Source organism: Lepisosteus oculatus, chromosome 1 (assembly GCF_040954835.1).
Source record: "Lepisosteus oculatus isolate fLepOcu1 chromosome 1, fLepOcu1.hap2, whole genome shotgun sequence".
In the NCBI taxonomy this organism is placed as follows: Eukaryota; Metazoa; Chordata; class Actinopteri; order Semionotiformes; family Lepisosteidae; genus Lepisosteus; species Lepisosteus oculatus.
In genome coordinates, this window is record NC_090696.1 from 35,438,528 (window position 1) to 35,460,549 (window position 22,022).

The 22,022-nt window shown below is 38.5% G+C and overlaps 1 protein-coding gene across 1 annotated transcript; it reads left to right on the forward strand.

Annotated features, from left to right (window-relative positions):
- Positions 1-366: 366 nt before the first annotated feature.
- atoh8 (atonal bHLH transcription factor 8) lies at positions 367-13,545 on the forward strand. Its single transcript, XM_006629637.3, has 3 exons — positions 367-1,331; positions 3,755-3,946; positions 12,933-13,545. The coding sequence occupies exons 1-3, from the start codon at positions 666-668 to the stop codon at positions 12,936-12,938; spliced, it is 864 nt and encodes a 287-aa protein (XP_006629700.3). The 5' UTR covers positions 367-665; the 3' UTR covers positions 12,939-13,545.
- Positions 13,546-22,022: the final 8,477 nt, after the last annotated feature.

Below are 22,022 nucleotides of genomic sequence, written 5' to 3' on the forward strand. Positions count from 1 at the left end.
GTTGGATTTCGCTCATACAGTAAATTCCCGTTTATGTTAACGCCATTAGTTCCATTTTTTCTTTTTTTCATGCAAGTGAAGTGAAGCAATTTTAACATAAACGTATTTGTTTTAAGTTGTATTGGCTATATATTGTGTGAATAAAAAATGTGGCAAGACATATAAATGTATTTGGGTTAAAAATGGTAGCGCTTAAGCCCGTAAGTCCTCAGTGTGGCCGCAGTCATCACTAATGTCTAATGAGGGTGTTGTTCTTGTTTCGCATTGGAACGCTGCAGCTTTAAATTAGTCGCAATATTTGTACTGAAGTGCTAGGAAGCCCGTTGGCTGTGAGGCGGTCTCCCTGCTGCAGGCGGCGTGCTGACTGATCTCACCAACAGGGGCTTCTGTGTAAACTGAGGCTAAACAAATACAGATGGATCTCCGAGCGCATTCACTAAAAATGCTGGCAATGCGGCAGGGACTTCAGATGACACTCTGAATCCACAGGAGTCACACGCATGTATGCACTCTGCAGAAGATTCGCGCATTTAAAAGCGTTACTATTACAGGGCGCGTAGTTTCCACAGTTGAACCTTGTAGGTATTTTTTGCCTCAAATTGCAGGATTGTTATTCTTGTTAGATCCCCTGTACCTATTTTTTTTTTCTTTTTTGAGGTGGGAAAATGAAGAACCCACAACTTCTAGGTGAGGGCAACTGGAAGAGTCTTTATGGGAAGGAAATACATGGGATGAAAAAATTTAAACGGAAAAGCAGGGATGCAGTGAAGCATATTAATGGAATTAAAAGTTTCAAACAGGACCCCAAGATGAGTGAGCACTTGTTAGGTGACTTGACTGGGAGAAACTCTAATGAGGAATCGCTGCAGGAGAGAGCTACTGGAGCTACCAAATGTTTGGATCACGTCGTTCACCTAAGAAGAAACTCGAACACAGCTATTGACATGAGGACTACAGCACTGCCTGTATTAACAGGGCAGCACGCTCCGCCACAGTCACCGGCTCCTATAGGTAAAGACACATTTGGTACAAGATCAACGCCGGTCACCGGCTATGACCATCAGCAGTCATTTTCCCAAGAACAGGCACTTCAGTCAAGAATACTTTTGTGTCAGCATCCCTCTGAAAGCTCCTACACCTCAGTCTCACAGTCACCGTACAGAAATAATAATAGCGACCCCACTGCATCGCCTAGGAAACGGTTGGGTGAAACTTCTGGCGTCGTCACCGAGATCAAAGCCATTCAGCAGACAAGGAGGCTGCTAGCAAATGCCAGGGAAAGGACCCGAGTGCATACCATCAGTGCCGCTTTTGAGGCGCTGAGGAAGCAGGTATTTCCCAATTCCATTGCTTGCTGTCCAGCTGGGGTTTTCATCATACTTAAATTTAAGAATGAATTGACTGTCATCTGTTTCAGGGGCCATACTAATGTTAATCTTTTTACATAACGATTTCATTTACAGTACCTGGAGTGTCTGGTCTTCCGAAGTTAGCACCGGGACAACGGCATACAATTATGAAGCACTATGTTGTTTGAACAAAATGCATTTGTATTTCAGTGAATAGTAGGGTTTTGTTAATCGATATGACTTTCGCTACTTTATTCAGATTTACTATAAATCGTTTGTTGAAAAACAACAGAAATGTGCTCCACTGTTTTGTATAATGTTCGTGTAAAAGTATGTAAACTTTAAATATGATCTGAAAAATATTATATAGTCTTGTCCTTTTGTCTAGCCAGATTGTAGTAGTATCAGGGAAAGTTCTACTTTACCTTTTTCCATAAAGAAAACCGAGATACAAAATGCTTTCAGTGTGAACGCACCATGAACATGTTATTGTCTACATAATTCTATATGCATATTATTCATATTTCGTTACGCTATTACTCACGTTGAAGTGATGCAGTTTGACAATATGCTTACATAACTTTCAGTGCTGGCAAAAAACAAGGAATCATTTTTCTTCTAACAGCATCGATATCTACTGATTAAATGCCATGCTGTAAAATCTAAACTCATACTATGTGGAACATCTTGGAATTTAGCCACCTGCATTTCTAAACCTTTCAAGAACTTTCTGGAAAATTGCTCAGAAAAAGTTATAGGATAGTGAAGTCTCCATATGATTCCAAACAGCCATTCTTGAGCCAACCCACCAGTATCCCTGAGGAGCCTTAAAATATTTGAATTCCCAATGCAAAAATAAGGTCAGCAAATTACAACATGAAAAATTCCAGCAACACTGAATCTTTTGTGCTTTAAGCCTGTCACAGACAACAAATGAATGGCAATTACATCTTTTTTTTTCTTACTGAAAATGCAATTATTGAGAAAAGTTAATGCAAAAAGCATAATTCAAATGAAAGTTTTACCACTATTTATGATTTAAGGAAAATACTTTTTTTTTCCCTTTAGGCAGTTAGTTAAGCAACATTTAAATCCCTTCTTCATTTACTCAACATTCATTTTTACTGTTATAGACATTTCATATTTTTATAGGCTATTAAATTGCACAAGGAGGGACTTATGGCAATTCTGTTAATCTTCAAGCTTGCTAGTGGCACTGAGAAATAACAAAATAAAAGGTTGAATTTAACAGTCTACGTGCAGTTTTATGCAAAATTCTTGTATAGTTTGTAATCATTGCATTTTGAAGACTAGGTGGTCATCTTTCACGTAATGACTTTAGTATAAAGTCAGTTTAATTGAATAGGTCCCTTGGTGACAAAATAAAGTGTGGATTTGCAGTCACCCCCAAACCACCACAGAGTCAACCAAGGCAGAGTCTGTTAGAGCTGAGCCATGTCGTCCATACCCGAACATTGTAGATATATCTGACTTTTTTCTTCTGAGTCTGCTGGAAACCAAGAAGACTCTTGGAAGAAGAAGGTGGAACGGCCTTGGGCAGATGTGAGCACTAGCTAATGAAGAGAACTGTTGGCGTTTAGACTCTAGCAACACTGCCTTCGAGGGCTGCTTTCCAGTGGTTTCAGATGACTTTCTATTGCTTGTTTCTGTATGGAGAATAAGGAGAACAAATCCCCCAGCCCACACAGTGTAGTGATAGATGAGGCTTCTCTCTTAGCCAGTGGGAGTTTGGACTGTGTCTGTTTGGGTGGTTGGGGAAAGTATTCAGCCCATACTGATTTACAGCGTTTTTGCACAAATGTAAAACAGCACAGTTTTATTTAACCAAAACTGTGAATTCAGTTCCATGCAGTTTTTTTTTAAATTCTTCAGGAAAGTACTGTATCTACTAGGCCTACAGTATAATTCAGAAAAAATCCAGATTTGATTATGAAGTCTCATTGTTCATTGTTTATACATGTATGTTATCTGCCGTTTAACCATTTTAACTATAACAGCAACTTTCTTTATTATCATGGGTACACCCTAGCCTTACAGATGGATATTCAAAAGCACTGCAGGTTAACTCAGATGTTACCCTTGTTATGGGTATGTTCACTCCTGTGAACAGCTTTGTCAGCTTTGATGAAAAGGAAGTGTAACTGGTAGTGATACAAAGCTCATGTGACAAGGCATGTAAGGAAAAGAGGCTCACTGCTGGTGTCGCAACCTGGTTGGTGTATTTTCCTTTCTCTCGGCCAGTATTCTTTGACTTCTTTCCTGAAAGAATAAAAAAAATTGCTACTTTTCAGATGATGCTGAAGACGGCAAAAAGATCTAAAGCTGTAAACACACGAGTCAGTGTTTTTCTCCTAATGTCTTATCATTTACTTTCTTTCTTCCAGGTGCCCTGCTATTCTTATGGACAGAAGTTGTCTAAACTGGCCATACTGAGAATTGCTTGCAATTATATTCTTTCTTTGGCCCAGCTGGCTGACCTAGATTACACCTCCGATCACAGCAACATGAGCTTTTCTGAATGTGTGGAGCAGTGCACTCGGACGCTGCAGGCTGAGGGCAGGTCAAAGAAAAGAAAGGTAAGGATGTAGCGAGACGAAGGCATGCGAAATACAGCACTTATTATTACACACTGTTGGCATGGAACTATAACTCAATATCATAACTTGAGGCTGAGATATAAGGAGCAGGGCAAGAGTAGATAGAGCAAAAATAAACCCTGGTGTTGCCAGTCGTGTGGAGCAGTATTCTGGTCTCTGGGCAACAGACAGGAGAGCCATGGATTCTGAGCTGGGATGTTGCCATTATACCCTTGAGAAAGGTAATTCACTCCAATTGCTCCAGTAAATGTCCAGCTGTATGCATGGGTATTATTAATAATATTTATTCATTTGCCTGTTGCTTTTACCCAAAGCAACACTTTGTACATATGTACTGCAAGCATGAATACAGCTAGAGCCATCTCCAAGTCCATATTATAAAGAAGAATGTGCATCCGGCTGGCTTGCATAATTAAATAAGAGTGTTATTTTTTTATCTTGTGTTATCTACCAGTCTTCATTCCTCTTTGTTAACATCTGTTCATACAGCAGTGAAAGAAACGCTGAACTTGAGTTTGTTAAGTCATGAATGTAAAGCATGAAATGTACAGTATACGGCATACTTCTTAAAACACCATTTTGAATTTTGTTGTTAGCAGGGCCCTTCAGTTAAAATCAAAAGCTTATGGCTTCAGCATTTTCTGACTTATTATAGCAAAAGCTTCTTTTCTTCAAGGAGCCCTGAACGGTTTGTGTATTTGTAAATTCTTGCAGGAAATATTCAGCTATGGATACAATATGTCGGCAATTATGTTGTATTTCAGTAGCAGCTTTTTGAAGTCGAAAAAATATTTTTTTTATCACTCTGATCTGACACAACATAGTCACCTTTACAGCTGTGACTGTAAATGGCTTTCTCTGAGAACAGTGGCACTGGGAATTCCAAGGAATGCACTCTGTCTAATTAACAAATGCATTCCTTTACATTGCTTAACAAAGATCCAATTAAATTAAATCATCATCAAGTGGTATTTGAAAGGAAACTCAGTGTTCCGCCAGCTTTCCTCCAGAAAATAAAGAAAAAATGAGGCATGGGTGAATAAAGGAGGTGATTGATGCCTTTGTGCAGAGTTTTATGACAATGGGAGTTTTGTAAACTTGAACTGAACTTCCCTCAGCATTCTCCTGGATCCAGATGTCAGGGTTTACCATAAATCAGCAGGATTTTTAATGCATGAATAAGACTCAGGCTGGGAGACATTTTATTTTTACATTAACGCTTTAACTAGCATCAGCTACTGCTGTTGCTTGCTTTTCTGCAGTCTGGCCACTAAAATGAGTGATTTTGGAATTCAGATTTCAAAACGTTTCTTGAACAGTCTTTGTTGACAAATAAAAATACTGAGTCAAACCTCAAAGCTGATTACAAACAGTAGCCTGAATCCAAGTCATTCTGTGTTGTAGTTAAGTTCATGTTCAGACTTCTTACAGCATTCAGTTTACACAGGTATCACAAGTTATCCGGCACGTTTCAAGTTTAATTTAAAGATCAGCTTGCTCCTATCTCATTTATGCAGTTTTATATTTAACATATATATTACAATCCATTGTGTTGTGACACGAGGTAAAAAATATGTTTTTCCACCTCATACCTCACCCAGAAAACCCAGAGTATCTTATAAATTCTATGGAAAATGACGCTTCTCACTCTTCTTATGGACCTCAGTTCTATAATTAGGGTTTCAGGAATGTCCTATGCAGTATGTGGCCAGGCTGGCAAGAGATCATTACTTGTGAGATGTATATTTAAAAAATCCAAATTTAAAATGTTAAACTAATAAATAGTGTTACTTAAAGGATTAAAAGATTATAAATGAGACTTGCTTTACTCCACAGTTAACACAAGCAAGGCAAGTGTCATGGGTGCAGGACATTTTCTCAGTTGTACAATATTTGCTCCTCTGAAAGACATGGATTCAATTACTGATGTGATCTTTTAACAGAACATGGAGAGTAAGAGATCCAACTGAAAATAACTGCATGTTGTAACATGCGCCAGCTGTTGGATATATTCATAAGAAATTGACTCGTTTTGGGTATGTTGTTTGTTTGTAATCAGTTGCTGTGATGTCACTTCATGACACATTTTGATATGTTATAGTAGCAGGGATAAAGAATTCTGGTTCTTACTAAGTCCAGATGTTTGCTGTTTGCAAGGGCTGATTAGTAATGTTTTAATTGTTCTTGTCCCTGCTACTTGTTCACTATTAGAATTATTAGGGTTAATAATAAAAGAAGTTACTATATTTTTTCCATGAACAACAAATGTTTTTAAAACAGAGATGGATGATAAAATACTTTATTACTAAATCATTTCAACTGAGGAATGCTTGATTTTTTTTTTGGACAACAAACCATTTGTAAATTAAAAGGCTCTAGGGAAATATCCCTTTAGGTTTAGAAACTTAAGCCTTTAGAAAATAGGCACACTTGCCCATAAAACAGTATATACAGTAGTTGCTTTCAACAGGTTAAGTGAACAAGTGAATTAGACATTTTAGTTTTACTGAGGTGATCTAAAACTAGTGCTGATTGGAAGGCAGGTAAAGTCACCAACGTGAGATCATACAGTACCGAATTAAATATTTTGCAAGATTTGTCCTGTGAATTCATCACAAATTTTGAGATACACACATTAACCTTTATTAGAAGAAATTGTAAGCAAATCATAATCCTCCTAAAAATTTTAGTGAGGCTAACTGGCTATCTGGAATTTCACAAATTTCCCTTCCACCTGTTTAGAATGATTGTATTGATTTTGATTGTCTTGGTATAAACAACCTTTTACTACATATAAAGCTTCCCTTGCCATGAAAATGTTATCCTTTCTATGATATTAAAGCAGATAACTAAGATTAGAAAGTTTACCCTTTGTTAAGTAGCACTTTTTTCTGAGTAGCACAGATGTTATATTTCACTTGCAAACATTGTGCCTTTGTATAACTCTAACATTTTAAGCAATGCCCTTCATTGAACCTCACTGAAGCTGCACTGAGTTCTGTGCGTTTGTTTTCTTCAGTTTTGCAGTCGTAACTGTGGTGGCAGGATGTTTCTTTTTCTTCCTGAAGATGTAACTCAGTATTGCGATTCTCTTTCTACGGCTACCAGTTCAAGTATCCAGATGTTTATATGACTGCTTTGGAAAAAAATTGTTAAATATTTGTCAGAATACTATTTGCTATTGTTTATTCTATTCAGTGTCAGTAGTAATGTAAGCTATTTCAGTAGGAGGCTAGCCCATCACATCTTTTTCTGGCAGCCTCCAAATCCAGATGTTCAGAATGCTAAATCTGGAAGGTATTTTTTATTACACGCACACATACCACACAAGCACGCGCGAGTGCGCACACACAGGGGTGTTACAAGTTACTTTGAGCCTAATATAGAGGATATATCTGGTGTACTTCTTTGTAGTGCATTGATTTAACTCAGTGATATTATTCTAAATTATTTTATTTCTTATACTGTATGTGCAGTATATACTGTATTGTCCCTTGCAGGTTACCTGTCCTGACATCATCGTTAAACAGCACTCATGAGTCTCTCTGTGTGTGTATTATACTATAGTGTTGTTCTTTAATGGCAAATGCTGTTCTTTTACTCATAGATGCGTACAACTGAAATGACAGTGCCCAAGGACACACCAGTGTTTTCTTTTAACCAAGAGAAATGGGTCCAACCCAACCCGCTCAATGAAAAACACACCCAAAATACGGCAAAATTAAATTTACCACAGAAGTCGCGAACAATTAACCAACAGGCATTTAAATTCAACACAAGTCCTTTTTAGGTAGTAAGAACTCATTTTATAGTCCCGCTATTGTGGGACTATAAATGTTGGTGTCAACCAATTTGCACTACTATACATTTAACAATAGCAGACGTGGGCGACAAAATATACTAACGAAGACTCCTGATCACAATCCGATATTTCTACCTGCGACCTAAATAAATGAGACTGTATATAAGCGTTAGTGCAAAATTCTTTTCGGTTTCTGCATATCTTGAATATGGAATTCCTCAATGTGTTGTTGTGTTCAATAGAATAATACATTTTTTTACTTCTACGTCTCAAAACCCACACTGTGTGTGATTTGCCATGATCTTTTGACACTTTCTTCGCGTTTTTGTGTTCTTTAGTTGTAATCCCTTTAAGGCGTGTTTTGCCAACTGTGCAATTGAGTCAGCTTGATGCATACTGTATATTTACTACTATATATATACGTTTCCACCGGTTTATTAATTAAAGCATATGTCTAACACCAAGCAGGTAGGATTTTGATTGCATTTAGAATAAAACGAATTGTCCAGAACATTTGTTTTTAAAAGCAAATCCCCGGTCACCGTACAATTATCTCTTTATTCCAGATTTAGCAACTGATTGTTTTTTAGTCAAACCAGTCAGACAAATAGAGGTATGTAAAGCTGTTTGTATACGCCATTTTGTGTACTCGGCTGTACAAAAATAAACCGGTTCATGCTGACACATTTTGTACTCGGCAAATCTATTTTCGTTTAAACCTGGCAAGGACGGGTAGCAGTTGTTCAAAGTAATCCATACGGTTAGGTTTTTTTTTCTGTGTTTATAAAACTGCTTTAAGCGTAATGTACCTTCACTGTATGTTTTGGCGTCTTTTTAAACCCCTTCAGTCGAGTTTGACTGTGTAAGCTAACCTAGTGTAAGCTCATTCAGTAGGAAACTAGCTGAGCCTTTTTTTCCCCCTTTTTTTCCTGGCAGTCCCAGACTCCAGATGTTCATAGCGCTAGTTGGGAAGTCCTGCTGGCGCCACTTAGGGCAGAGGGCAGCGTGAAGGCACGCGAGCTGGAACCCAAAGCACTCACTCACTGCAGGAATTGGCACATTCCCCAGCGCGGCGCTGGCACATTCCCCAGCTCTCCCCTGGCCATCTGTTCCAAAAAAACACTTTGAAATAAAAAACACTCATCATCACTCAGGATACAACACTGAGAGCAGCTGTTACAGAGGCGGGGGGGGGGGGAGTGGAGTGGGGGGGTCATGAAAAAATCCCTTTGTTAGAGCGAGCCTGCAAGTCTGAGGGAACACTCGCAACGACGGGAGAAAACGGAAAAAAAAAGTCCGGGGCTCATTAAGAAGGTTTTGAATGAGCGTTTGTGGAGTTTAAAACTGATTCCCTTGCTTATTTCAAATTAATGATCTGCAGTGTTTGATGCATTATAAATGTATGTAGACCGCTGATTTATTATACCACTTTAGTTATGTCCATTTTTTCTTCTTCTAAGAATAACGGACTGTAACAGCTGCAGGGAAAGCAGCTTGAAATTTAAAACGTTGCCGTATGTGTTAGTTCGGGAGATAGGGGAACTACGCCTAGAACTCATTCATGATCCTTCTGAATTGATTTAATGCTTGTTTCTAGCAATGTTGGGCTGAAGTTCTGCTTGATTATTCTTACCTACCTCGAATGCGTTCCTGCTGTTAACCAGATTTCATACTTGTGTTTTTTATTGTAGGTTTTTGCTGTTTTTCTAACAGTCATACGTTTCAAAGTAATCAAATGTTCTGTTATTCTTTAACATAAAATACATTTGTAATTAAAAAAAAACATTAGGAGGTAGCAGGATAGTCCTTTGTATAGGCTCCATCAGATAACGGAAACTCTTTTTGCAGAGTCTGAAGCGAGTGATTACACCTTTCCACAATTTCTTCACTGTCTGAAAGTAAATCCCAAAACATGTCAGACTCTGCAAATGAAAGGATGGTGAAAGACCTTAAAAAATAGTTTGTTTCCAGAAGAAGTATGTTTGATGACATACAGTACATGGAATTTGCTGTGCTGTCTACCTAACAAAAGTCAGTATGAGTGGTTTAATACAACCAAATGATAGTTAAGTTAACTTACTGACATTTTGGTGAAGGTGAGTTTTTCTTGAGAAGTAAACTTATACCTTATTATTGACAGCATGATTACACAAAACAGCACTGCTGGTAGGATTAGCCATCGTTAGCAGAGTTGTTTCTCCTCCAGTTTGGTTCATCACAAGCCATCTGCTTTATGAATCCTAAAGACTGGGCGATAGGAACGAAAGAAAAGATAGTGCTCTGAAATGGATGACCTGGCTCGGTTCCTAGTCCACCTCCAAGCATGATCCAAACTGGGCATTGGTTATCCCGCTAAAAATATCTGCCATGAGCACATGGAGTTTTGTCTGCCTCAGTTCTGTATGAAGCGTCTTGATTCCAAGAAGCAGTTTTTTGTATGAACAAAAGCCCAGATCACTGTATGCTTTTCCATCACTCAATGATTTCATTGTTTTTTCCCAAAAGAATACCGAAGTAAGGGTTGTGCATTGGTGTGTTGCTACCTTGCACACTGGATTCAGTTCCTGAAGTGCTGTCTGTGTGGAGTATGCATGGTCTCCTCATGTTCCCATGGCTTTTGTCCAGGTGCTCCAGTTTTCTCCCATAGTCCGATGATTTACTGTTAGGTTAATTGGCTTTTGGGAACTCAGGTCCCAGTATGTGTGTCCTGCCTTGTGCTCAATGCTTGCCTGGATAGTCTCTGGCTAATCTGTAACCCTGTACTGGATCAAGCAGTTAGAAGATGGATGGAATACTGAAGTAAATGTTTCATTTAATGACAGTGAGACTTGAGACTACAGTATATACAGTATGAGTAAATAGATGTCCACCATTGGAATGAGCGCCTGTCTATGTCCTGTTTATTTTGAAAGTTTATACATAATTGGCAAAATTGGAATGGGTATAGCTGATTGGGGTGCCAATTTTACTTTGTACAGGAAAGCAGTGCACTTGCACATTGTATGGAAGCAATCAGCAGTTATCTCTGTGGAAGTGAAGCTCATCCTGGCACCTGAACTGTGTGAGAGAATCCTTGTAAGTGAGTAAGATGGGATGATTTTACAAGGATCTGAAAGGGACAGGCCACAGGCTGTAGGTCCCTGTTTGGTCACTGGCCAGACAATGACGTATTTGCAAAGCACTGACATTCCTGCCATCTTTGCATTAAACAAACAGTGTGAGCTAGGGCACCATCTTCCAAATAAATACATTCATAGGGACTGATGAACCCAGTATGGAAAATAAGATGAGACATTTCGAGAGTAATAGTTCAGGTATACAGTGTGAATAATTAAGGTCAGAAGCTAGTTTCATACCATTATGTAGATTGGACTTTTGCAAATTTAGAATGAACTGTTGCAGTTTTAAAATTAAAATTAAATCTATATTTTAATGTTGTATCATCACTAGCGCTGCTAGAGATGCTAGAGATGAGAAATAAAAATGTGGGATAGATTTCAGAGCAAATTATACCATGGAAAACAGGTAACGTCCACAGTTCCAAATGTTTCTTTTAAGGAACATAAAAAAGGAAATTTAATAAATAATTTTAAATCCATTTTGTTTCTTTTCCTGTGCCATTACGTATTAATGTTTTGATTATTTTGGGGTATTTGTTTCTTTTGAACCTCAAAGCTTTGGTGAGTGTGTAGTAGCTGAAGTATAAAGGGCCAGAAATTTAATTGAAACCACCCCTTCTTTCCTTTGTATTTGAAATGAAAAAAGAAAAAAAACAGCGCATTTTGCCCATGGCCACTCCATGTGTCAGTGCGGATTACCTATAAACCACAGGAGCTTCCAAAATGTATCCTTATTCTAAAAACGTAAAAGCGAAAACTATGCAGAAAGTTCTCAATTGTCTCCACTAAAAAGCTTTGTACTTTGCTGTGAATGTTATTCTCATAAGCTTAGAAATAACTGTGCAGTACTTGAACTTTAATCAGTTATGAAATCATTATACTGTTATTATATGTTCTGTATACTGTATATACAGGTAAATCACTGTATTTTATAATGGTATTAAATGATCGACATCCAGTTAATGCACATCAGATGTTACTTGGCAGGTTGTCTGTGATCAGCTGTCATCAGTTAGGAAGAAATGTAGCGGTGCCTTCTCCAGAACAAAGAGGCTGTGATCATACAGAAGGATGAAAAATGGTCGGAAAGACTTGAGAGCCCCAGTACTGTAAATACTGCAACCATTGAGCAAGATGAGCATATTACTCACTGTTCCTGCCGGGGCTATTACAAGCAACCTGGAGATTACTCCATATTCTTTTGCACTTGAAACCTTTTGCACACTGATGGTTTGCAACATCCTGCTTCTCCGAATGTCCCTAGTGAAAATAGTGAAATCATTTTTCCCATCTTCACCTGGTCTGTCGTGTAAGTGGGGCTGCTGGTGCATAGTGGTTTCTGTGTGTCACCCAGGTGGATGCAGCACTTCAGTGGTGGATGAAGTGGGCAGCCTCCTTTATGTAAAATCCTCTGGGATGACAAGCTCTTTAAAAAGGCATCCTGTCTACAGTTTCTATGAGATAGAATTGGTCTTCACTCAGAGTAACTACGGCTCACATACTGTATGTCCTGCAATATGGTTAAAGTGAACCGCTGACCAAGGACACATGAAACTGCCCAATCATTACGTTTATATAGTACTTTAGTGTGATGTGCACGATGGAAAAAGTCGCAGGATGGCAAAGCAAAATGAAGCAAGTTTTAATAGCAAAAAAAAACAATAGCCTTTGAGACACTGTCTCTTTAAAGATCATAATAAGAGAAAATCCTAAAAATGAATGAATCCGCAAATGAATTTCAAACCAATGCTTGAAGGAGAAATTATTTCTCCTTAAGTAATAAAGCAAGCATCCTCAGCCCTCTTTCAAATTATAAACTTCCCTGAGTTACATCAAACTGTCAGTAGACTGAATAAAAACATATTTATAAGATTCCCTGATTTAATACAGAGGGAAGAGTTAAGAACAGAAGATAGAGGTTTAATTGTTGGGTTTCATAATGTTAACTCCATTGAAAGTTAAACATAAAGTTCTTCTGTTCCGATTTTTAACAGTTGTTTCTGTTCATTGTGTGATATTTGTGTGTTTATGTTTTGAATTGTAGGAATAGCACGAAGGAAGAGCTCAAGTCTTCAGAACACCAGACAGCATGTTGAGTCCCAGCCACCCAGGCAAACATCTGTTTATGAATAACTACGAAAGACTTCATTTTGAATTTACACAAGACATCAACGTGCATGGACATTCACAGACTGAAAGGCTGCTCACTGTGATAAACACAGTCAGAATGGCTTCGGAAAGACAGCTCTTTTGGCAAATCTGAGGTGTCTAGAATGTGCAATTTCTAAAGCACTTATATATGTATTTTTTCTTTTTCTGCTTGGCTCAAGAAAACATTACCTAACTACTTCTGGCGGTCCTGTCAAAGATATTTTTATTACTTATGGCAGTCATTGATCCATGTTCTGTTTCATCAAACAATGCAATATTTTTATTATATAAAATATATAAAGGAAATATTATTTTTAGAAACAGAGCACGTTTACAGCTTAAAAACATTAAAACTTTTCTTGCAATGAATGAACAGTATCTTAGCTATCTTGTCTGCTTCTAAACTTTTAGATTTATGTTATTTATTTGTAGGTGGTCAAGATTGAAATTCTTTCCTTTTTTTTCAGTGTACACTATACAAACCAATAAAAAAATTGTCAAACTGGCATGGGTTTCAGCATTAAAAATGAGTGTGGTTATTGTCCATTCCATGTAATAGTAAAATAGACTAAAAATAATCATTTTAAATCTGCTATAGGATTTCTTGTTTTTAACCAAATGACATACAGTATGACAAATTAACCAAATTGTATATTTTTCACACTATACCCACCCAAATACTTATAGTATTTGACATTGCTTAAAGTGTGTTCACATCTTGGCTAACAGCAATGATACTCAGAGCCACATGTGTTATGATTGAAACTAATAACCAGCTTCCATTGAGCCGTGTGTTTTTTAAGAACAGAAGAAAGATTACAAACAAGAGGTGACCATTTTGCTTATCAAGCTCATTGGTTCCAGCACTTCATCCATATATTTCAGAGGAGGCAGGATATCGGCTTCCACAACATTCCACAACTTTCTTTCCACTTTCAGTGTTGGAACGGTATGTTGAACAAGCTGGATATCCTGTGTCCCAGTCGTTTGCCAAGTGCTCCAGGTGAGAGAAAGGTGTATCCTAGTTAAGAGCAGTGGAAGGTAAAAAAACAAATTATGATTTCAGAGGTGGTGAAAAAATAGGGAAATAAAAGCAAAGTTGATATGGATAAGTAGATTTGTTTGGAAGGCGGGGAGGGGGGGGCATGGGGTCAGTAAGTTGTTGACGGATCAAATATCAAATGGAAAATAAAACATAAATAAAAACTCACACTTTCAAGGCTGTTCTTCACTGAATACAAGGGGAAAGAACACAAAGGAGCCAAACAAACATACATAAACAGGAAGGAATCAGGCTAGTTAGAGGCCTCTATAATACCATCTGCTCAGAGTCCAAGAAGGCCAGAAGAGACTTGCAGACTTTCTTTTGTCTCTGTGTAATGGCAGCACTGGGTTACTAATTGCAGTGAGATCATGACATGCAAGTACATTCTCCTGCAGGTCACTCAGTCAGTTAACAGTCCCAGGCGGACACCAGCTCATAAAAGCAGCAGGGAGGAATATATTGTCCCCTTATCATAACGTGTATTTTGGATAAGATGGTACTGGACAGAGATGTTGGGCATCTTTTTATTTTCCTTCTTTCAGGGGAAGAGGAATAGATACAGTTATGAGCAGTTTTCCTCCTCAAGCAAAATTCCCCAGGGGGCCTATCAGATGGTGCTGTTGACAAGAGGAATTTGACTATATCTTGGTTAGAAGCCAGACCGACAATTGCCCTAACATTGCCGAATGTTGTGGGACTGCGATATTGCCGTGCATTGTTAGCATTCCCACACCCTAAAGTAATAATGCTTTCTTGTATGCTAAATGAGGACAACAGCTTTAGTAACAGCAAAACACAGGAAATGTCTTGATGCTCCTTGATGACTCTAAAACATTTAACTAATTACCACTGGGATCCTCAGAAATATGACTGTATTAAAGAAACAGTATGCAGAGATGGAACTGGAGTAGAAGTATGATTATCCTTGTACGCTAACTTTACAACTTATTCAGGTAAAAAGCAACATTACTTTTGTAAGTGTACATACAAAATGTTTCCACTACAATAAGCAGAACTCTCACCCCAAAAATCATATATGTAAAAATTTTTTTTTTTTTAAAGTGCCATTCTAAATTTCTGTTTGGCATTTGCTGCTTTGCATAATTAATTACTGTCTTTTCAGCTGCTCCTGATTTCAGCTGCAATCAGACTGCATCTTCCTACTGGTTTCTAGCAGGATAAGACAGACTTTTAAAATATAATTCTACCTGTAAAAGTGTGGACTAGGAGTAGCCCAGAAGTGCTGGATGCACATTTACATGTCAGAATAAACTGCACCAACAGTCAAGCTCACATAAATGTTGGTGCTCACATAAAAATAGGGCACCTTGAAAAAGTCTTCACCCCTTTCCAATGATGTGCCACTTTTTTGAATTATCAATGACGTTTTGGGTGACAGTGGCATGGTGGAAATGCTTTGCTGCTTCACGGTACCTGGGGCCTGGAGTTCAGCGCCTGGGGGTGCTGTCTGTGTGGAGTTTGTATGTTCTCTCAATGTTCATATGGGTTTCCTCTAGGTGCTCCAGTATCCTCCCACAGTCCAAAGACATACTGTGGTGGGTTAATTGGTTTCTGGAAAAATTCGCCCTGGTATGTGTGTGTTTGTACAGTATCTGTGTGTCTGCCCTTTGATGGACTGGCATCCTGTCCAGGATGTATCCCGCCTTGCTCTTGCTGCTCGCTGTGATGGCTCCCCTGTGACCCTGTGTTGGATAAATTGGTAAGAAAATAGATGGAAGGGTATACATGTTTTTTTTAAGTGAACATTTTTAATTGAAACTTAAAAGCTGAAAATGAGCACTTGTATGGGTGACCAAAGTTAAATGTAAATTTCCCAGGGTGCAAAGCTGGTCGAATCTAAGCAAACAAAGACAACTGTAATCGCTGAAAGTTGGTGCTAGTAAGTACTCAATTATTTTGCGATTAACATATTTTTATTTTTTTTAATCTTTTTTTATTTTTCTTTGCAGTTTTTGCTGACATTGTAATGATTTTGTTTTTATTTCTACATTTCGGTTTACTCAGCAGCTGAAACAGCAGAGATATGGCGATGCTGTGGCAGATGTGCACTTTTCCATACTTGTTTACTCATATGGATTCTTTTGCCCCAACAATTGTGCCGATCTGCAAAACTCTGGACGACTGTGTCCCAGCGGGATAAGCATAACAATAGATAGCGCAATGTTGCAGCGCCTCAGACAGAGGTGCTTGTACAGATGGATTTTGGAACTGTGAAAACAGTTGTCTCTTCCTGAAACAAAAAAACTTATTTCGATTCGTCTTTAGCAAACTACCACCTGGCTGCCCTAATGTTTTTTCCATCCTCGGCTCTTGTTGCCATTCAAAACCTTTGAAGTCACTGGTCCCAATTTTCCGGTGAAGTTATTCAGGAAGAGTCTAATTATCTCACTGTGTTATTGCAGTGGGTCTCCAGGCCTCCTAAAAAACAGCCAGCAGCAATTAGGCAGGCGTCAGCTACTGAGCCCAGACACTGGCTGCCAGCTGTACAACTATAAACACCATTGGTGTCATAGTTTAAAAAAAACAATGTTTGTGGTTACGATGTACTTGTTACCAATTGCTTGCACAACTTCAAGCTATTTGTATTGGGAGCAACCTGTCCCAGACACAGGATATACAGCTTGTTCAAAATACCGCTCCATGCCAAATCCTATTGTTCTCTGAAAAACATTTTGAGCTTCGTGTCGGGTCAGTTAGATCATAAGAACTTTTTCAAATGAGAGAACGCCATTCAATCCATCTAGCTTATGCTGTCAGTAGCTACCCACATCCTGACAGAGGCAAGGATATCGACTTCAACAAGGCTTGGGGAACATCTTCCGGACTCCCACAACCCTCGGTGTGTAAAAGTGCCACTTGTTCCCAGTTCTAAAGGCAATTCCCCCTGGTTTCCACCCCTTTAATGTAAATAATCTGCCTGGTACAACAGAGATGTGTTAATGCCATCTCATCAGGAATTGTGAAGCATGTTGAAAAACTGGTCCGCTGAGATCTTTAGCTTGATGAAGTCCAGAGAAAAGAAAACCACTGTTAGGAACACAAAAATGAATGGAATGTGCTGATGTGATGGTCTCCTCTCCTTCACATCTGTCTAGATGTGCTTGCTCTGTGAAAAACAGATAAGTGGGGAAAAATATCTGTGAAGGCTGGCTTGGAAGGCTGAGGGAAAAATACATCGGCCAATCTGGTATTACAGGTTGAGAGCTGTTTTCAAGACTCATTTTTAGCATGTGCTGTCTCACTGCATGTTTAATTAAACATTCGGTTAGATTCTTTCATTATAATTTTTCCTTTTTAGGTTACTTGCTGCAATTCAAAACTATTCCCTCACATTTAGTGTCTTTAAGAAAAAACAGTCCTTTTAAGAGCATTGGTTAGGAGCAAAGCACTGCGGCATGTTCACGCCTGAAAAACTTAATCTGTGTACCTTTTAGACACTTAACTGTGAAGGTGCTCTTCAGGAGATGTTGCACTGCAAAGCTGGGCAGGTAAAACAACATTGGCACCCACAAACAAAAGTACTGAAGAGGAAAACCAAAAAGTCATGCTAAGATAAAAAAGGCCTATCTCAAATAATTGTTCTCACGTCCAGCCCTAGAATAAGTATGGGCCATAAATCTTCCCTTCCTGGGGATTCATTGCTAAACATCCATTAACTACCCCCATTTCTGCCCTCACTGCCCGCCCTTATCTACTGGGGATTGTGGAGAATTTTTATCTGCCCATCCTCTGGCCTCAAAAAGATGCAGTCTCACTATAGAATGCTGTAGTTGCTTTCTGTTGTCCTGTAAAGATGATATTCATTTCTCCGTTTACTTCCTCTGTATTTTGTGGCAGCTGTTTTAGGAGAGCTGTACTCAGGAGTTTTTTTAGTTAACGTATTTCTACCTGAAAAAGAACATTAGGATTCTTGAGCTCAATAGTGCTACATAAGGCATAGTGACTAACAGATTTGTTTTTAAAACTGTTCTAACAGTTCTAACAGTTCTAACAACTGAAACACAGCTTTCCTTCATCCAGCCATACATTATCTAACTTCTTTATCCAATACAGGGTTCCAGGGTAGTTGGAGCTCAACCAGGCAAGTAATGGACGCAAGATAGGGGACACAAACACAGACACTCACACCAGGTCAGATTTTCCCAGAAGTCAATTAACCTGCCAGTATGTCTTGCATTATGGGAGGAAAACCCAGGGCCCCAGCACTGAGAGGCAGCAATACTTACCACTACACCGCTGTGCTGCTTTCCTTGATATTAATTGTAAAAAGGGAACTTATGGATACGATTTTTCTGTCAAAGGGGATTGAAGGCAACATTTCACAAGGATGAAAATACAACATTTTTGAACATTTAAACATTCATTTAAAGACATTTTTTCACTTGTTTTATCTTTGAGGTGTATGAAACGATTTGCTTATATGAAAATATATCCAAGACCTTTAGAAATGTAAGGAGTTCCTCTTAGTCTTGCAACTAGAGAACTGGTTGTGTTTAGATATAAATTATGTGAGGTAATGAAGATCTACAATTTTGTTAAATGAGTAAAATAAGAGGCAAATGCTTAAAAAAGAAAATTAAAATCTGGAAAATTATACAGCAGAACTGGTATCGCATCAAAGTGGAACAATCAAAATTTTGCAACCTAGTCCCTGTAGACAAAGTAAAAGGACAGAACATTTAAAAAGCGTGTCTTTCAAGGGCTGCTTCTTTGTACTGTATTTTATTTCCACATCTGGTTCCATGTTTTTTGTACTATCTGGTTTTTAGATTCATATTTTGTCTTCTGCCAAAAGCCATCCTGAAGGAACTGTTTGTGAACGCATCTATCAAGGACCTCCTGAGTGGCTCAACTGGCAAAACGCAGGTTGGGCTCATGTGATCATGGGTTTGAGCTTGGATGGTGCGAATCGACTGTGACTGGGAGTCCCTGAGAGGTGGCGCACAACCTGTTGAGCAGCATGGGATTAGCCAGGGCCCTCTCTGTGGCAGGGAAACAGGGAACCTCTGTGGCCTCCTGTGTGCTTCCAGGCAATCAGCACTGAACCTCTGGAACCAGGTTTGTGCAGCCTGGACCTCTGGCATATTGAAAGGCAAGTGGCTCAAAGCCAGGTGGCGTCAAATAGATCCGCCTTCACTTCTTTATCCTCCTCTGTGTGTGGCCGAGACGATTGAATATTCCAGTTTGGTTGGGTATAAAAAAAATAATTGCAGATTCTAGATTTTTTTAAACAAAGAAACAAAAGGATACATCAAAAAAGACTATGATGCAGCATGGCTGGGAATCAACTATGTTTTTCACAGTCCTCCAAAGCCCATTAGTCATGCTAGGGATTCAGTTCCCTATGCATCAGCGCTGATGCAGTTTCAGCCCTACTTCCCAGTATGACTTTTAGGAGTTCCGGAGCTGCGCACTACTCATTTCTGCAGGCATCTGTCCTTTATGTATTCTTGAAACATACTGTCCAACAAAATTAGAATTGTTTTGATATTTAAATTCCGATATCATGGACACCTGTGGTAATGCTGATGAAATCAGATCATCATTACTTTCTGGTAAGACCTACAGTAGGAACAGAGAGTTTGTGCCATAAATAAGTCCTTATACTAAGTCTCTTCATGTATTTCTGTGTACATGTTGTAGAAATACAGTGCACTCCTTGGGCTTCTACTTCTGTGTCCCTGACCTTAGAGGAAAGAAAAGGTTATTTGATTTTGGTCAGCATGTCTGAATTGATTTATGACCTAGAATATATGAAACTATCAATATAATTAGAATTATGTTGGACATTGATGCCACATAGCATGGCTGTTATCAGTACCAGATATTTCTTTAAAGAAATTATCTTGTGTTGGAAATACAAAAATTAAAGAATTTTTAAAAGTTCCACAACATTGCAGCAATAGTAAGACATATACTGTACAAAGTGTTGCATAATGATAGAAAAAACTAAATATAAATATAAGATATGAAACACTGATGTTGAAAATGTTAATGGAGTTTGGTAAAAGTTTGGTAGGGATGACAACAGCCAAGCTGAATCAGACACAGCTGTCAGTAATTCATGATCACTCCTGATGTCATTTCCTCACCTAAAACATTATAATTACCGTACGTGATTATGTTGACACATTATTTCCTGCCTTTAAACAAGCGAGGAACAATGTTTGATTACAGAGATGAGGAACCCCAATCACTCATTTTCAGACTGCATCTCAGATGGGACTCTAAATGTCTGTTTGTGTTGTGTTTTTTGCATTATTAATATTGATTAGTAATACTTCACATCACCCTAGTGGAACAGTAAGTGCAGTACTCCTCAGTTCATTCTCAGTTGAATGTCCTTGACTCTATCGTTCAGAATGCCTCCTTAAGTCCCTGTGGAGTCTGTGCAGGAGTTTTGAAGGCATGCCTCAGGACAGCTGTCGCCAGACTTCAGGATTCTGTGAAAAAAGATGGGGAAAATGCAGACTCCCATAAACCAAACTTAGAAAGTAAAATAAGCAAAGTGACTTTTTCTTGGCTCTCTGTGCTGCAGAATTGTCCATCTGTACAACATCGCCCTGTAGACCTTTCTAAAATAATGAAAATGGGCACTTTTACAAAACTCATAATTCTAACCATAATTCTAAATAATTATTTTCATGCCAATTAACAAAACCAGTCTAGATTATGAACCATTTTCAACTGGAACAACAGCATGAAAGAGCTTGAATGTCTGAGGAAACATACATGATTACTCCAGGTGAGTTCACAATCCTGCACTGCGCTGATATACAGTACATACACCTCTTTGTTGCAGTGTCATCTTTGCTTGATAAAGAAAGACAAAATCATTTTATCAATGAACAAATCATCAAGTGATATAAGACAATGAACAGTGGTATTGTTTACCATATTTTTTCATGGTTCAAGGAAATGGATTACTTAGATTAAGAACTTGTTAATGGACAGGACAAATAAAGTACATAAAAGGGCTGAATGCTCAAACTAGGATAATGTAATTAGCAGAATGATATGATTTGTCCATCCATCCATTTATTTCCTAAAGCTTCATCCTGTTCAATGTTGTAGATTAGCCAGAGCCTTCCTAGCAAGCAATGGGCACAAGGTAGGGTTCACTGCAGATGGGACATCAGTCGATTGCACAGTAGACATAGACACACACACACTCACACCAGGGCCAATTTGTTCACTACCTGGAGGAACCCACATTAAGACAGAGAGAACAGACAAACTCCACCCAGATAGCACCCCAGGTCTAGAACTGTACCCAGGGCTACAGCACTGTGACTCAGCAGTGCTAACCACTGTGCTACTAAACTGCCCTGATATGATTTATATCAGTATTAATTCAGTTACAATGAGTAAACTGCTGAAATTTGCATATGATTGCAAAAAAGAGGATGAGCAAATCAGAATTGCAGAATCTGCAACCGAATTTTTCAGTACAAATGTTAGTTACATACATGCGTACAATGGGAAACACAGAACCCAAAGAAGTAACTTCTAAAAATGACTGAGATGTTTACAGTATGTTGACACATCATTTACATCCTCCATATAATGTGAAAAGGCAGACTGTTGGTGCTGTATGTAATCGTACAAGATTACAATGTTAAGACACAACAAACACTTCAAGTGTAAAATTCAAATCAAGCAATATTTTGTTGAAATTGTTCAATGCCCAAGTAAGACCCTGAATATTGTGTAGTTTTGATCACTATACTACAAAAATGAGATTGCCACTCTGAAACCAAATACATTCCCATGCTTAAAGGAATGTTCTTTAAAGAAGAAAAGAACTGACTCTGTTTGCAACCACCTAGAGTCATGTTGTTAAAGCTGACAGTTTCTATTAGCCTGGTTACGATGCAAGACATTCAAAGAAGACATCCAAAAAATCCCATGAATGAA